The sequence below is a fragment of the Halichoerus grypus genome, chromosome 6 (assembly GCF_964656455.1).
Source record: "Halichoerus grypus chromosome 6, mHalGry1.hap1.1, whole genome shotgun sequence".
Classification (NCBI taxonomy): Eukaryota; Metazoa; Chordata; class Mammalia; order Carnivora; family Phocidae; genus Halichoerus; species Halichoerus grypus.
Genome location: NC_135717.1, coordinates 171368141 through 171383985, shown reverse-complemented (window position 1 = coordinate 171383985; position 15845 = coordinate 171368141). Strand labels below are relative to the sequence as shown.

General features: G+C 40.1%; 1 protein-coding gene across 1 annotated transcript in view; it reads right to left on the bottom strand.

The window, feature by feature from the left end:
* The window catches only part of EP300 (EP300 lysine acetyltransferase), an 83570-nt gene extending 68080 nt beyond the window's left edge, over nt 1-15490 (bottom strand). The window contains exon 1 of the mRNA XM_036072614.2: nt 14824-15490. Within this exon, the coding sequence (XP_035928507.2) occupies nt 14824-14917 (94 nt within the window). The 5' untranslated portion in view covers nt 14918-15490. The remainder of the gene's footprint in view (nt 1-14823) is intronic.
* Between the last annotated feature and the right edge of the window lie 355 nt (nt 15491-15845).

The window sequence follows — 15845 nt, the reverse complement described above, 5'->3', positions numbered from 1 at the left end:
GGAGCATGTATGTGTGTGCAAAAATAACTTGAAGTAACAGGCATATGGGAGTTCCTTTATACTATTCTATTAAATTGAAATTTCTCATTTAAATAAGTTTAAAAGGAGACATAGAGAGCCTATTATTACTATTAAAGGAATAGTCTGGGGGTGCCTCAGTGGTGCGGTTGGTTAGGTGTCCAATTCTTGGTTTCGGCTCAGGTCATGATCTTAGGGTCGTGAGATCCAGCCGTGCATCAGGCTTCTGCCCAGGGAAGAGTCGGCTTGGGATTCTCCCTCCCTCTCCCCGTGCCCCTCCCCTGGTTCTCTCCCTCCCTCTCAAATAAACAAATCTTAAAAAAAAAGAAAAGAAAGAAATAGTCTGTCTTAATCGTTGGTTGGGGCGCCTGGGTGGCTCAGTCGTTAAGCGTCTGCCTTCGGCTCAGGTCATGATCCCAGGGTCCTGGGATCGAGCCCCGCATCGGGCTCCCTGCTCCGCAGGAGAGCCTGCTTCTCCCTCTCCCACTCCCCCTGCTTGTGTTCCCTCTCTCGCTGTGTCTCTCTCTGTCAAATAAATAAATAAAATCTTAAAAAAAAAAAAAATCGTTGGTTAATCTTCCCATAAGGAAAACACCAGATCTAAATGTTTTTACAGGCATGTCCTACTGAACTTTCAAGTAAAAGACAAGTCAACCTCATACACACACTTCTAGAAAACAGAATACTCTAAAAAAATCACATGGCCAGTACAAGAAAAGAAAATCATGAACATCAGCAAAAATCCAAAAAAGAAAAAACCAAACACCAAAACCCACCCCCAAACAAAAACAAACCCCCAGCAAATCAAATTCATCAAGTGTCTTTAAAATGTACTGTAACGATCAAGTTGAGATAATGTCAGGAATCCAGGGGGGGAGGGGTTTGCATTAGAAGCCTAGAATATCTGTAAGTCATTCATCATATTAACAAAGATTTCAATGGCTCTAAGAAAAGCACTGTATAAAATTCAATACCCAATCACACACAAAAAACCCCAAACCAAAACAACAAAAAACTACAGCGATCAAGAAAGTGATGGGAACTTCCTTAAAGTGATAAAAAAGGTTCCTTCCAAAACATAAAAACTGACAGCAAATATGCATTAATGGACCAACATCAAAAGTCTCTTTAGCATCAGAACAAGACAAAGATACCTATGACAAACACTTCTAATCCAATGTTGTACTGGAGAATCTAGCCAAAGTAATAATACAAGAAAAATTACACATTCAGTGCAATGCCAATCAAAATTCTAACAGTTTTTCAGGGAACCAGACAAGAGGGTTCTGAAGTACACACAGAAGAGCCTAGTTTCCACCTCTGTATAATAGGAAAGTACCTACTTCATAAGTTATTTGTTGAGTATTAAATGAGTTAATATGTATTTAAAATAGTGCCGACACATATTAAGCACCATGAAAATATTTTATCTATTATTATTCAATGGAATCATTACCCTATTAGGAGACAAAACAATCTTATAATAATGAGAAACTTTTATCAGGCACTTTCAACGTGTCAGGGATTGTTCTTGGCACTTCAATAATTTTATTATTCCCACTAATCCTCTCAACACTATCAGAAGTAGGTAAGAACCACATAATACAGAATTCACTGAGGAGAAATCAACTTTAGTAATACAGAAGTCTTACTGGAGACCCTAGAATCTTGAGGATTTTAATTTAACCTGTACTACAGCCAAATTTGCTCCATTTGATTGCTGCTTCATGTTTATGCAAAACATTTCACATCACATTACAAAGTTAAACTCCATTGTGAAGCCAGACAGGAGGGTTTACATTGGTAGACCCTGAAAATAAAAGTTTAGGACTGTTCTTAGATCCACTCAGGTTTCAACTCAAAGACTGATTCCAATTCTCTTGTTTCCCAAGATGGCTCTCAATCAACTATGCACTTACTATCTTCTATCTTTTGTTATGGCTAAATATTTGTGTGCATCATTACTTCATTACCAAATTATGAGTATCTGAAGGATAAGGGTTGCATTTATTTTTTTTAAAAGATTTGAAAGAGAGAGAGAGCTCAAGTATGTGCACAGGGGAGGGGCAAAGGCAAAGATTCTCAAGCAGACTCCCTGCTAGATGTGGGGGCTCAACCCCACAACCCCAAGATCATGACCTGGGCTGAAATCAAGAGTCGAACGCTCAGGTGACTGAGCCACCCAGGCGCCCCAAGGGTTGTATTTAATAAATATTTACATTTCTCACAGGATCTAGCGTAAGCTCACAGAATTAATGTTTTCAGCAATTCTAAAATTGCATATTGTAATTATTTATATCCGATTTGGTATTTGTAACTTAATAAAAGTTCTCTTACCTCTACTTAAAACATTTTCAACAGCTATACTGATTAAATTTGGAAGACTGTAAAAGTCATATATATACTTTGATTAAACAGACACTATTATTTCATCTAATATCATTAACAGTCATCATTACTCCTAAGCTACTTTGTGTGCCTAAAAGCTGGACATTTATAATTCCTAAATGCCATCAGCTATCACTGTTACCTATAGCTTGGCACTGCTCAGGGAGTCTAAACCCAATTCTATAAGCTGACCTCATTTAGCAACTGTGAGCTCAAGTCACCCCTTCCATCAAGAGATAGTACAACTTTCTCTACTTCCCTCATGGAGTTTTATTGTTGTTGTTCTGTTTTTTGGGATAGGAAGAGTGTTAACTGAGAAAGGTAAACTCACACAGAAGATTCTGGTGTCCCTGGCTGAGTGATAGAGAATCTGAATGCCTGATGAGAAATTTCAGAACCTTCCGTCCAGAGGGAAGGGCCAGGATAACTTCCAGGGTGAGTCCTTAGCTACGACTTTGTCCTAAACAGCAAATGAAACTCATGGTCTAAAACTTGTTAGAAAAGCAAGTCCCAAACTAAAAGCAATATGTATGAAGATGCAAGGGAAAAAAATAATTAAAAAATTTAATGTCACAATTTAGGAAATCCTACTGGATGGTGGATTTTAGTACTGACTAGTCTCAATTTCACGCTTGTTACTGAGCTCTTCAAGTTCTTCCTTTTCCTTCAAGGAAAGGGAAAAAAATGAAGGTTCAAATAAATCATCTTCTCAGGCCCTTATCTCAACTTGCCCTTCATAGGGATTAGTTCAGATCAGCTGAGTAAAATTTAGATGTTCAACAAACATGAGAAACCTAGAAGATCCCTTAACCTAAGAGTTCAGAATTTTTATTCTAAAGAGAAAATTGGTCTGAGGACTTGTAAGCAAAAGTCTGGTATGAACAAATTTGTATTTCTTAGAGCCCACTCAGGCAAACAAGATGAAGAATGAATTGGACAGACGTGTCTGGAGTCAGAGAGACTGGTTAGGAGGCTGCTGCTGGAGAAGTAACAAAAACTAGCAGTTGATCTGGAGCAGAAGTACTAAATGGGTAGAGGCATCAAAGATGCCAATTGAAAGAACTCTTTGTGACTATAGGTAGGGGATTAAGAAAAAGACAAGGATGATGCCTAAGTTTCTGGGTTGGACGACCTAAAAGTATATAGGGGTTCTGTTATCCAGAAGGGAAACCCAGAGGAATACATGGTGATGTAAGAAAAAAAGTCACTGTTAGACATTAAGGGGACCATCAGATATACAAGTATTTAAGGGACAATAATCTTAACCATCAAAGGATGTTGAGGGGTACCTGGGTGGCTCAGTTGGTTAAGCAACTGCCTTTGGCTCAGGTCATGATCCTGGAGTCCCAGGATCGAGTCCCACATCAGGCTCCCTGCTCAGCAGGGAGTCTGCTTCTCCTTCTGACCCTCCCCCCTCTCATGTTCTCTCTCTCTCTCTCATTCTCTCTCTCAAATAAATAAATAAAATCTTTAAAAAAAAAAAAAAGGATGTTGAAACCCACCATTCCCCAAGCCCATCCACCAGGAACACTGTCCTGGAAACCAGGTTCCAAGAAGGAAATGTTAGTGGTGTCCCATGCTCCAGAGAGAATTTACTAAATGTAGATGTACTAGGAAATATTTACTAATCTAGGAAAGAGTAGTTCAGTGGAGTTGGAAAGAGCAAATGCCAGACTGCAGCGGACTGAGGAGGTAAGAAAGGAAAAGACAACAAGTATCTTTTCTAGATATTAAAGTAAGCTCCTAAATACTTGCTTAATTGCCCCCTTTCTCTATGATTAGAAATTTATAAATCTGAAATTTATTCCATTACCTTTTAAACTATCCTATGCCAAGTATCACAAAACAGTATCACAAACAACTGTTGAATGAACTCACACTATCTCCAATAAGACATTTCCTGCTTACTTTCAAAATTATCAATCAATCAATATCATTAGCAGACGATTTCTACCAAATAGTTCACTGACAAGTTCCCAAATACCTTTAATGATGCTCAAGTACAAAATAACTTTGAGTAAAATATTTCTTCACCTGAGTGCACATTCAATCCAAACACAGTGATACAAATGTGACTGACAGGACAGATTTAAATGTGATTTGCAAAGTTTAGAATACATGAAGTATATCCAATGGACCAGGTATTTAGAAATGTGACAATCTAAACAAAAATGAATTTGGATTGAATATGTGGGAAACTAGTGTTGAGTCAAAACGTCCTTTCATTATTACATACTGATTTTGTAGGTCACACTTGGGTGTTTTCTATATTGCTATGTCAATTTGGCCATATAATATCTTGTAAAATGAATACTGACATCACTTAGCCTTTCCAAAAATCAAGATAAAGATGATTCCACAATATGTGAGAAACTACATAAATACTACCCACCATGAAATATATAAATGAAGCATAACCTTCAAAATTAGAATTCTTAATACAATCCCACACACTGCACTGTGCTGTGAGCATAAATAAGAGGCTTTTTTTTAAATTACTAATTACAATGTGAAACTTGAAATAATTTTGGCTCAAAAAATCTAATTCTACTGAATAGCACCTCTTCCCAGTTATACATTTTTTTCCTATATAAAAGGCTCAAACATTGTAACAGGCTTATTTTTGTGCTTCAGGTAAACTGAAGTCAAATAAAAACTCAGTTCTGCTCTTAAACTGTGCACATAAGCAAAATACCCATACTAATAACCATACTGTTCCAAAACTAGTAAATTCTCAAGTATCCACTTAGAAGACAGAACTCATCCATTGATTTTTTTTTTTTTTTTTAAGATTTTATTTATTTGGCAGAGAGGGGCGCCTGGGTGGCTCAGTCGTTAAGCGTCTGCCTTCGGCTCAGGTCATGATCCCAGGGTCCTGGGATCGAGCCCCACATCGGGCTCTCTGCTCTGCGGGAAGCCTGCTTCTTCCTCTCCCACTCCCCCTGCTTGTGCTCCTGTTCTCACTGTGTCTCTCTCTGTCAAATAAATAAATAAAATCTTTAAAAAAAAAAAAAAAAAAAAAAAAGAAAAAAAAAAAAAAAAAGATTTTATTTATTTGGCAGAGAGCGTGCGCACGCACGCCCACAGGCAGGGGGAGCAGCAGAGGGAGCGGCAGAGGGAGAGGGAGAAGCAGGCTCCGTACTGAGCAAGGAGCCGGATGGAAGGACCCTGGGATTATGATATGACCTCGGCTGAAGGCAGACACTTAACGAACTGAGACACCCAGGCGCCCCTGATTCTGCTTTCATTTAGTTTTCTATATGGCATTAAAATGTTTTTAAAAAAACGAACATTCCAGATCTCAAAACCTTTCCTTCCTCTAACCCGGTGGTGAGGCCAGAGGATTAAGTAGGAGCAGGACAGGTGAAGAGTGGAGAGAAAGAAAATGGGATGCGTACCACCTAAAGCTCAACCAGTTCAGCAACTGCAAGAATTACAAGTAGGGAGAGCAAAGTGAGTGATGAGGTGGGAAGAGATCAGAATGCTCAGAGCCCCTATTCCAGGTGAGGGATCTGGGATTTAAAAAAAAATAAGGATGGAAATGAAAGTCAAATCTATGTAACTTCAATAAATCTGGTAACAGTTTGGCTAGACATTGACAATATAACAAAGATCTCTCATTCTTACTGGTTTAGGGCACTTCCTACATTATTAACTCAGCTTTTTGGGGTGCTTAAGAAGCATGACATTTTAGGGGCGCCTGGATGGCTCAGTCGGTTAAAAGGCTGCCTTCAGCTTGGGTCATGATCCCGGAGTCCCGGGATCGAACCCCACATCGGGCTCCCTGCTCAGTGAAGAGCCTGCTTCTCCCTCTGCCCCTCACCCCACTTGTGCTCTCTCTCAAATAAATAAAAATCTTAAAAAAAAAAAGCAGCATGACATTTTAGATACAGTCTTTAAAATGAGGCAAATTTGCAAACTTCATGAAATAATTAGGTTGAAACAACTTTCCTAACCTTCATTCAGTGCTTTATTTAAAAACAGTATTTTGATACTCTGCAGACGTAGAACTAATCTAATGAACTAATCTAATCACAAACAACCCACCTATCAAGGAAAGAAAGATGCACAAACACTTAAAACTACTTCTGAAAGACTAAGAAAATTAAATGAAATATCCATGCTGGAAAAACAGATATGACTTCTAATACTTTTCAAGAAAACTGGAAACAATTTGTGATTTTACATACAAACTTGGATTGAAGATGATGATCAATACTAGATTATACAGGATCACATAGCTATGCATGTTATCAAGTGTTGAATTTTGAAATCCAATGGAGTCAAAGGGCAGAAGTGCAAGCAAATTTCAAAATATGCATTCTTAACATTGTCCTGCAACAATGACATCAAAAGGGGTACTTATACTTTGGCAAGTGATTGACTTGAAGTTGCCTCTTAACCCCAACACATTTAAGTTAGGTCTTAAAATTTAAACAGAGATGAAGTGCTATAACTGATCAAATGTGTGACCTTGCCCCACTTTTAGAAGTTTTATATTGACTATCTGCCTTGCTCTTTATTAATATGGTGACACTTCTTCGCATGAAATTAACTAAAAGGTGAGGACACTATTATTTATCAAAATCCCACCTTAAAAATCAACTCAATGACATGTTTATATTAAACCTAAACTGCATGTTAACTTAACCACCACTGATCATTTCTTGATTTGGAGTAGTGGTAACATCTTGGGAGAAGCTTTGTGGTGAGTTTAAGATTCGTTTGCTTGACTGGGGTTAGTTCTGAGGGAATGAAACGCCTATAGGGGATCCTACGTGATACAACTATCATAGCATCTCTCCAAAAAACAAAACCAAAAAAATTCCTAAAGATTGCATATCTGCAAAGAAAAAGGAGAGAGTGAATTGTTTGAGTTATCTGCTGTTATTCTCTACATTTAGGACAACTGGTAAACAAAACTTGGACCTTAAAAAAATAAACAATTCACATCAATAATTACAGTCTACCAAAAACTCCCAAGGCAAATGGAAGTGCACTTCAAAAGATAAATGACATACCCCTAGTCTTCCTGCCATTAGGTGCTCTCCTTGCTACTGATCCTGTACTGTGTCACCAGAATTAGTCTTCCCCTTTTCCCTGACCACGTCATTCTCTTGCTCATAAAATTTTTATCCTGATGGTAAGAAACGTCAAACTCCTTACTACATTTCTGTCTTTTCATAATAGGACACCAAAATCCTTTCCCATCTGTCTCACATAAAAACATACGCCATAGTCTGATTCCAGCCACATTAGAACCACCTGTATTTGTTAAACAGAAATACTCTTCCGGGGGGTCTGGGTGGCTCAGTCGTTAAGCGTCTGCCTTTGGCTCAGGTCATGATCCCAGGATCCTGGGATCGAGTCCTGCATCGGGCTCCCTACTTAGGGGGAAGCCCGCTTCTCCCTCTCCCACTCCCCCTGCTTGTGTTCCCTCTCCCGCTGTGTCTCTGTCAAATAAATAAATCTTAAAAAAAAAAAAGAAAAAAGAAATACTCTTCCAATTTTCTCTACTTCTAAGGTAAGTTATCTTCAAGTTCTCCTACCTCTGTTCAACTTTCCCTCTGCAGTTTTCCCTCAGTTCTCCAAACACACCCCGTCAGAAACAATCCCTATCCTCTACTTTTATCTCCAACTTTTTAGAATACTTATCAGAGTATAACTCACAGGAAAACTGTGTGGACATGTATACCAACCCCACCAGATCCTAAATGCTTTGAGAGCAAAAAGTGCAACCTTGATTCATTTTTAAATTTCCAAGTGTCTAATAATTGATGTTTGGTAATTAACGTTTGTTGGCTGAAAGGAGAGAAAGACACACCAAATGAAAACAGTGACTACTCAACTCAGGAGAATCACACAACTTCAAAATGTTCACAATTTAACTCATCACAACCCCTCCCCACCACATCCATACACAAATACTTCACTTCCTATGTTTGCTATCTTAGAAAATGGCAACCTCACCAACCCAGCTGCCCAAACTTGAAACTTGGGAATTACCCTTGATCCCTCTATCACAAAATCCTAATGAGTAATAAATCACCAAGTTCTGCTGGTCACCCACTTTCCTCAAATCTTTTCACTGCTTTCCATCTACTAGTTCAGGCCACCCTCATCACAGCTGGAATCCTAAAACAGCCACCTCTCTGGTCTCCCTGTTTCATATTTTTCCCTGTTCCTTTGCAAAGCATTCCTCACTTTAGTCAATCATCAAGGTACAATTATGCCCCATCCATTTAAAAGAGCTAAAATGGGGAGCGCCTGGGTGGCTCAATGGGTGAAGCGTCTGCCTTCGGCTCAGGTCATGATCTCAGGGTCCCGGGATGGAGCCCTCTGTCGGGCTCCTCGCTCAGTGGGGAGCCTGCTTCTCCCTCCCCCTGCTGCTCCTCAATTGTGCGCGTGCGCATGCACATGCAATTGCTTTCTGTCAAATAAATAAAAATCTTTTGAAAAAGAGCTGAAATGGAAAATCTAAACTCCAATAAGTATTATAAGCAAAAAAAAAAAAAACGAAAGAAGTATTATAAGCCAAGCGTAACTGGCTCCACACTCCCCTCTATGGCTGTATTTCTTGCTAACCCCCCAGTCAGATGGAACTTAACAGGTTCCCTGAACAGGCCATACTCTTGTTCCCAGCCTGGACTCACTCTTACGAACACTATATTCTATCCTTCAGATCTCAAGATCAGACATCAATTCCTCAAAGACAGCATCCAGAGGAACAGTAGTTACAGGTTATAGGCCCTCCTATTTCTCCCACTGTACACAGTACTTCCCAAATACAACGCTGGTCACATCAGTCTTGAATGTCACTCTCATCCCCTTATCTATGAGCAATGGGAAGGAAGGGTCCGTATCTATCTTGATTACCAGAGTATTCCCTGCACTGAAAATGCTGGTCCAATACAGATGAATGCCAGCTTGTCAACTCTTCCAAGCCAGTATTTTTCAAATTGTGGGTCACAAGCCAATAGTGGGTCATGAAATCAATACAGTGGGTCACAACCAGCACTTAAAAAAAAAAAAAAAAAAAATAATAGAAAACACCAGAGTATATTACAGATAGTAAGGATAAGTAGTTTGTCCGCTTGCTGAGGTAGCGTCTCTAGTTCTCCACGTAAAATGGAGTTCTTATGGGGTGTGGTCAAAAAAATCTGAAAAGCACTGCACTGCTTCTTTTCTTCTCCCTCTTCCTTTTTAAAAAAGTCTTTTAAGACCCAGTAAGCAAACAGAAAATAGAAAAAGTAGTGCTCAATCACACAGTTCTTTAGCAAAAAGCCATTCTAACTTGAGCATTTCCAGTAAGAACAATCCTTCTGATTTCTCACGCTTTAAATACTTGATTTCCATTTTAATTACTTACATATACAAGACACCCTATATGACAGTACATATAGTACTTCTACTTTTATTTTAGTCTCCACTACCATATTCTTACACTCTTCAGAAACTTAATCTTTGAGATCTATTGGCTAACTTGCGCCATAAGCTTTACTTCTTAGACTACTACTACTCTCTGAACTTCATGAACTTGGCTTTCTCTTTATCCAATCTATCTATAAATCCATTAAAAAATCTACCACTGCTTTGTTGTTGCTATATATTTAGCCAGTAAGGTTAAAAACTGTCAACACAATGAGCGCATACTACACCGCAGCAAGCACTCTACCCTAAACATTTGACGAAGAGAATTTTCGTTTATTCCTCACCACAGTCCTGTAGGGTGGGTACCACAGGTGAGGAAGCTGAGCGAGGTTAAGTAACTGGCCCTAGGTTCACAGTTAAAAAGGCACGTCTGGGATGAGAACTCTAAAGTAGTGTCTCCAAAAACCCCTTTTCTTAACCGCTCACGTTTTTTCCCAGGAGTTTTAGTTTTCGTTTCTCTCTCTCAACTAAATTACTCCTAATTGCCTTTTGAAGCATTTATAAAATAAGATCTATATCTAAAAACAAAGGATATCTAAACTGTTCAGGAGAAGCTTAACACCTTAATATTTATTCTCTTAAACCTGTGAGAAAAAAACAAAAGACAACAACAAAAAAACCTGTGAGAACTGAGCAATAAAAAATTTCCTACCAAAATTTCAGAAGAAAACTAACACCCATCACATGAAAAAATCACCTGCAAAATTTAATGTTTTAAAATTTTTACACTTGGTATAATTTAAGTTTCAATTTGCCCATTTATTTCCCTAATGTTTGCCACACTAAAAAAATTCAACTTCGGAAATTCTCAAAGAAGAAAACCCTAAAATCACAAAATACACACAAAACAAGCATATCTTATTTTTCTATTAATTGTTGGCTGTTATGAATTGGCAGAACAGCTCCTGAACTGTTTTTGTAAATATACCAGGAAGAGGTATTTTGCACTCCCACTTGTATCTGCAACATTCTTCCTACTCTTTTTTTTCTCTTTCCTATTTACCACTTAATGTCCCTACAAACACCACTAGGCACTTATTTTCAATTTCTTGTTTCAATTTATCTCGCTTTTTATAGAATAGACTAAGGAGAAGGTGGAAAAGCAAAGTAAAACAGAAAATAATGCGAAAAGGCAACCAAAGGCAGAAACCGTTTCCTCTCTCTCCATTACACATTCACTGGACATGCCAATACATTTCTTACGTCTGTGACAGACACGAATTTCTGCTGGAAAAGGGCACCCACACTGTATATAACAAGATTTACAATTTAACAAAAGTCACTATCTCACTATCAACCACATACAGCCTTCTTGAAGCCCTATAAATGAACTTACAAAGCCTTGAGAATAAGCAACTGCCAGAGTTCAAGGCACTTAATAAAATGTTTTGCAACATTAACACTGAGGTCAGCAATACCTCATTGGACCAAGGAGCCATAACCGAAAAACTCCAGGAGAACTCTAATATAAACATGCATGCCTTAAAAATAAAATTAAAACACAGTATCATAGGTTTAAGAGCTGAAAAAGAAATTGCCACCAAAAATATTCTGGTTAGGATAATAAACCATTAATCCACAGTAGTGTTTTGAGAAAGTATAACTGACATTAAAAAAAATCCTTGCCACTTCTCTATTATGTATATTAATCTAGTGGTCAAAATAATATATTTTATATCCTATCTGCCCTGTTCCTTTGAAATGAAAAACAGGGATAAAATCCAAGCCAATTCTGACACGAATACACAGTAGAACTACAAAACTGGTACCAAGACCAGAAAGATCGTTACTTAATATGCCAGATCCTAATGCTGTCATCCATCTTTCCAGAGTCTGTTCTTTCAATGCATATAGCATTAAGTGTTTACAAAGCAGTGACAGAACATATCCAATGAACAATGAAGGCAACTATATCATCCTCATCAAGCCCACTGCACATATTATTACTAGAAATAGGTTCAAGAAATATTTTCAGGACTTACCTGTTAACTTTCTTGGTCAATAATTTTACCAAAATATTTCTACAAATGGTTTTTATAATCTTTTTTTTTTTTTTTTGGGTGGAGAACATAAAGTTATTTTATTTATCAAATAGTTTTGGCCTAACCATACCAAGTTAAATAAAATTTTCAATGGATCAAGTACAAATATTGAAACAGGAACATAAAGATGCAAAAGCTAAAAAATTAAGTCTCTCCCTCCCCATTCCAACACATAAAACTTGAACTTAATTCAAGTTATTTGAATCAATCTGGAATGTTTTAGAAGAATCTTTGACATCTCATTAAGAAGTCATTTTTATTCTGCATCAGTGGCTAACCTTAAAAATTCAGAAGTTGGAATTTAAACACTAATTTGTTTTAACATGTTAGTATGTCAACCCAATTGCGCTCCAGTTTTCTTTCCTATACAACTGGAACATGCCAACACTCTTGGTAGGTACACTTAACACTACTAAAATCACAAGTCCTGATCATTAAAAAAAAAAAAAGAGTTTCTGATGTCTACAATGTTGGGATCATTTTGACCCAGTTCTAGATAAAATTCATAATCAATTACCAAAAAACAACTTACTTTCACATTTATAAAATATCCAGGTAATAACTCAAAAGTCAAAACACAGAAAAGGTACGTGTTTGAAAACTTAAAGTTTTAAGAAGTGAAGTGTCTCTGTTAAAAGTTCCCTGACAACTTATACTACACACTGCTGCCTGCAAAAAGAAAAATAAAAGAAAAATAAAAAATCATCAACTTCAATTATGTTCACAATGGGACAGTATTTTCTTTATAACTACCTCCCTCCATCCTCCCCCGCCAAAACCCATACTGATTAGGATTAAAAATTGACACCGAAGAATTCCTAGAGTACAATCTTAATGGGGGCAGGAGGGATCAACTCTCATCACAAAATTTAGAGAAAGGTAACTAATACTAAGATAAACTCTTAGTACTAAAATTGAGTTCATCTCAATGTTGAGGGTTTTTTACTCTAAAAACCCACCTGATACATTTAGGACTCTCTTAATTATCCAAAGATATTTCAACTAGCAAAATAGTTTTTGTATACTGGACAGGTGAGACACTACTAAAATGAGTTAGCTAAAGTTGCCAAGTACACAGATCAAATGTGGAGAAGGCAGTAGTGCACCGAATAGAGGTGTCTGAACAACAGCAGAGCGCACTCTCCCTTCAGGCCTTGCATTACTCCAAGAGTAAGCTGCTCAAATCAGGAGTCATCAAAATGACACACATTAAAGAAGTTTTCTCTACAATATCCCAAGTCTCTAGTGAACTCAAATGTAAAATCCATTACCACATTACACAAAAATTAAAGAAATAACACAAAAACATACAGGCAGAAATATGTCTAAAGGTGATCTGAAAATCCTTCGGAACATTTTAGTAAGTGCAAAGGAATATGATACTCGATATGTGTAACAGTTCTAAGGAAAAAAGGCAAGTAAGAGAAAAAAAAATCTGTGAAGACTACAGAAAGTTAAAGGAATAAGAATAGATCAAAGTTCTTGCATTGACAATTTTACAAGTCTGAAGTGGAAAACTACAAGAAAACTGCACAAATCCTCAATCTTTGCAGGTTATCTTAAACTCATGACACATTTTTCTTATAAAAGCAAAGAATCCAAAGCATTTGCCATATCCTTACATTTTCACCCTCTGAAACGAAGCCTGCTTAGAAACATGCTTTAAAAGTTCTCTACAAACTCATAGGGTACATTTAACTCCATTATGCACTCTCACTGGCAGATGGAGGGATGACGCGGAGTTAAAGAGATGCTCCGTAGTAAGGGGGAACATCTTGTGGACTGTCAGATGGCCAACCATTCTTCCTCTTCATTATCCTGGCACCTCAAACAACTACGACAGCAAAAGAGAAGGTCGGTGGCCATCAGGACAGCACCAAACTAATTATAAGAAGGGGATGATGGAGGGAAGTCTCCCTGAATTTCCCTTGACAAAAGGGCTGGTCCACAACTGAGTGAAGTTAAGAATGGTAGAGCTTTTCTACGCTGAAATATGGATCTCCAAGTATGTTTAAAGCATAAAAAAAAACAACAACAAAACACAAAAACACACAAATACAGTACCTTACGCACATTTTAAACTTTCGTACGATCAGTCTGTTTGCAGTTCATGACTGGGACCCTTACAACTCCTAATTTTGATTTCCAAGTACATAACTCCACACAATTGGTTATCTCCACCGCCCCCCCCAAAGAGAAAGTGACTACAAACTGCAAAGAAAATGCCTCTGCTCTCTCCCAACCTAAAACCCCAGAGTTTCAGACATTTTGGTCTCAGACCAAAGAAATGGGAGATGTAAAATGAACTGCGCTCCATATTGATTCTTAAGGCAAATAAAAAGGGGGGGGGAAAAAGCTAGGAATGGTAGGTAAAATAATTCGAACCAAATTTCAGCTTTGACGTTAAAGCTAACGTCAAACCTGAAATCCTGGATCACACATAACACACAAATAAAAATCAAGATTTTTTACACTCTCATCCTCAACGGAAAATCTTGTGCAAAAAAGAGAAAATCTTGAAAAGAGTGGAAAGTAGAGAAAACAGAGTAAGTGCAATCGAGGAGAAAGGATTCGCAATTCCTCATTTCTCAACAACAAAAAATTCAAAGCAAAATTGCATAAAAAGCCCTTACACACAAATGCACTGGCATTTCAAAAATTAAACTGCATGGGAGCAACAATAAAAGCTATTTCCATAGCACCACTCAAGAGCTCTAATTCCAGAACACACATCGATATGACATAGTGTTGCAACGAATGTATTAGGAAGCAAAGAAAATGGTTGGGCTACTGGACGTCTTCGACCAGCTCATTCAAACACCTTTAAAATTAATCAAGAAGCAGAGAACTAAGAAGAGAAAAAGAGGAAAATATGGAAGAGGAAAGGTGCACCGAGCAAAAAAGATTAAGGGGGATGTGGAAGGCCAGGGCTCCCGGGACTAACCTGTGCCATCGCTGGCCGACGCCGAGAGGGCCGGAGATGAGAGTTTAGGCCGCTTGGCTGAAGGCGGCCCCGGTTCCACCACATTCTCGGCCATTTTTAATTCTTTCGGAGATACAGGCGAGGAAAACGAGAATCCTCGGGAAATCTCTTCTTTGGCCAGGGCTCCCCGCCCCGCTCCCTGGGGTGGGCTTGGGGGGCTCCGCCGGCCCCCGAGGGGGGTGGGGGAAGTTCCTTTTTCTCTTCGCTGGGTCGCGGTGGCTGAAGAGGGATGCGGACTCGATAGAAAAGGTAGGGGCAAGTGCGAGGGGCCGGGCCTGCGCCCAGGCCCGGAGGAGGGCACAGGAGCACAAATCCGCCGAGCGCGTCCGCTGCGGCGAATTCCCGAGAACTCGCGGCTCTAGAGGCGCAGTCCCCGGCCCGCCACGGCCGGCCCCTGCCCAGCCGAGGTCTCTCGGAGCTCCGCCGCCGCCATCAGCCTCTTCCTCCTCGGCGCTGTCCTCCTCCTTCTCATCGCCACAAGGAGGCGGGGGCGAAAAGGGGGGAGAGGAGGAGGCGACGAGAGACACTCACCTCCTCCCGGTGCCCCCTCCCGGACCTGCGCCCCCACCCTCCGAGCCCTCCTCCTGCCGCCGCGCTCCGCGCCGCCGCCGCACCGGCCCCTAATGGCCGCAGAGAGCTCGCCCGAGCCGAGAGCCAGGCTGGCGCCGCCGCCTCACATCGCGCGGCGGGCGGCGGAGGCGCGGCGAGGACGCCGGGCGCGGAGCTCGCCGGTCCAGAGGGCCGAGGGGGCCGGGCCGAGCAGCGCCGCCCGCCCGCGCCGACGCCGAGCCCACCGAGGAGGCCCCGCTCCGGCGGGCGGCGCAGGCGGCCTCTCCTCGCGCCGCGCTCTCCCCCTTCACCCTCCTCTCCCGCGGCACAGAAATAAATACGGCCGCCGCTACGGCCCCCACCCCCGGCGGCCAGGTGCCGGGAGCGCCCGCCCCCCGGGGCTCCGCTCGGGGCCGCCCTCGGCGACGGGCGAA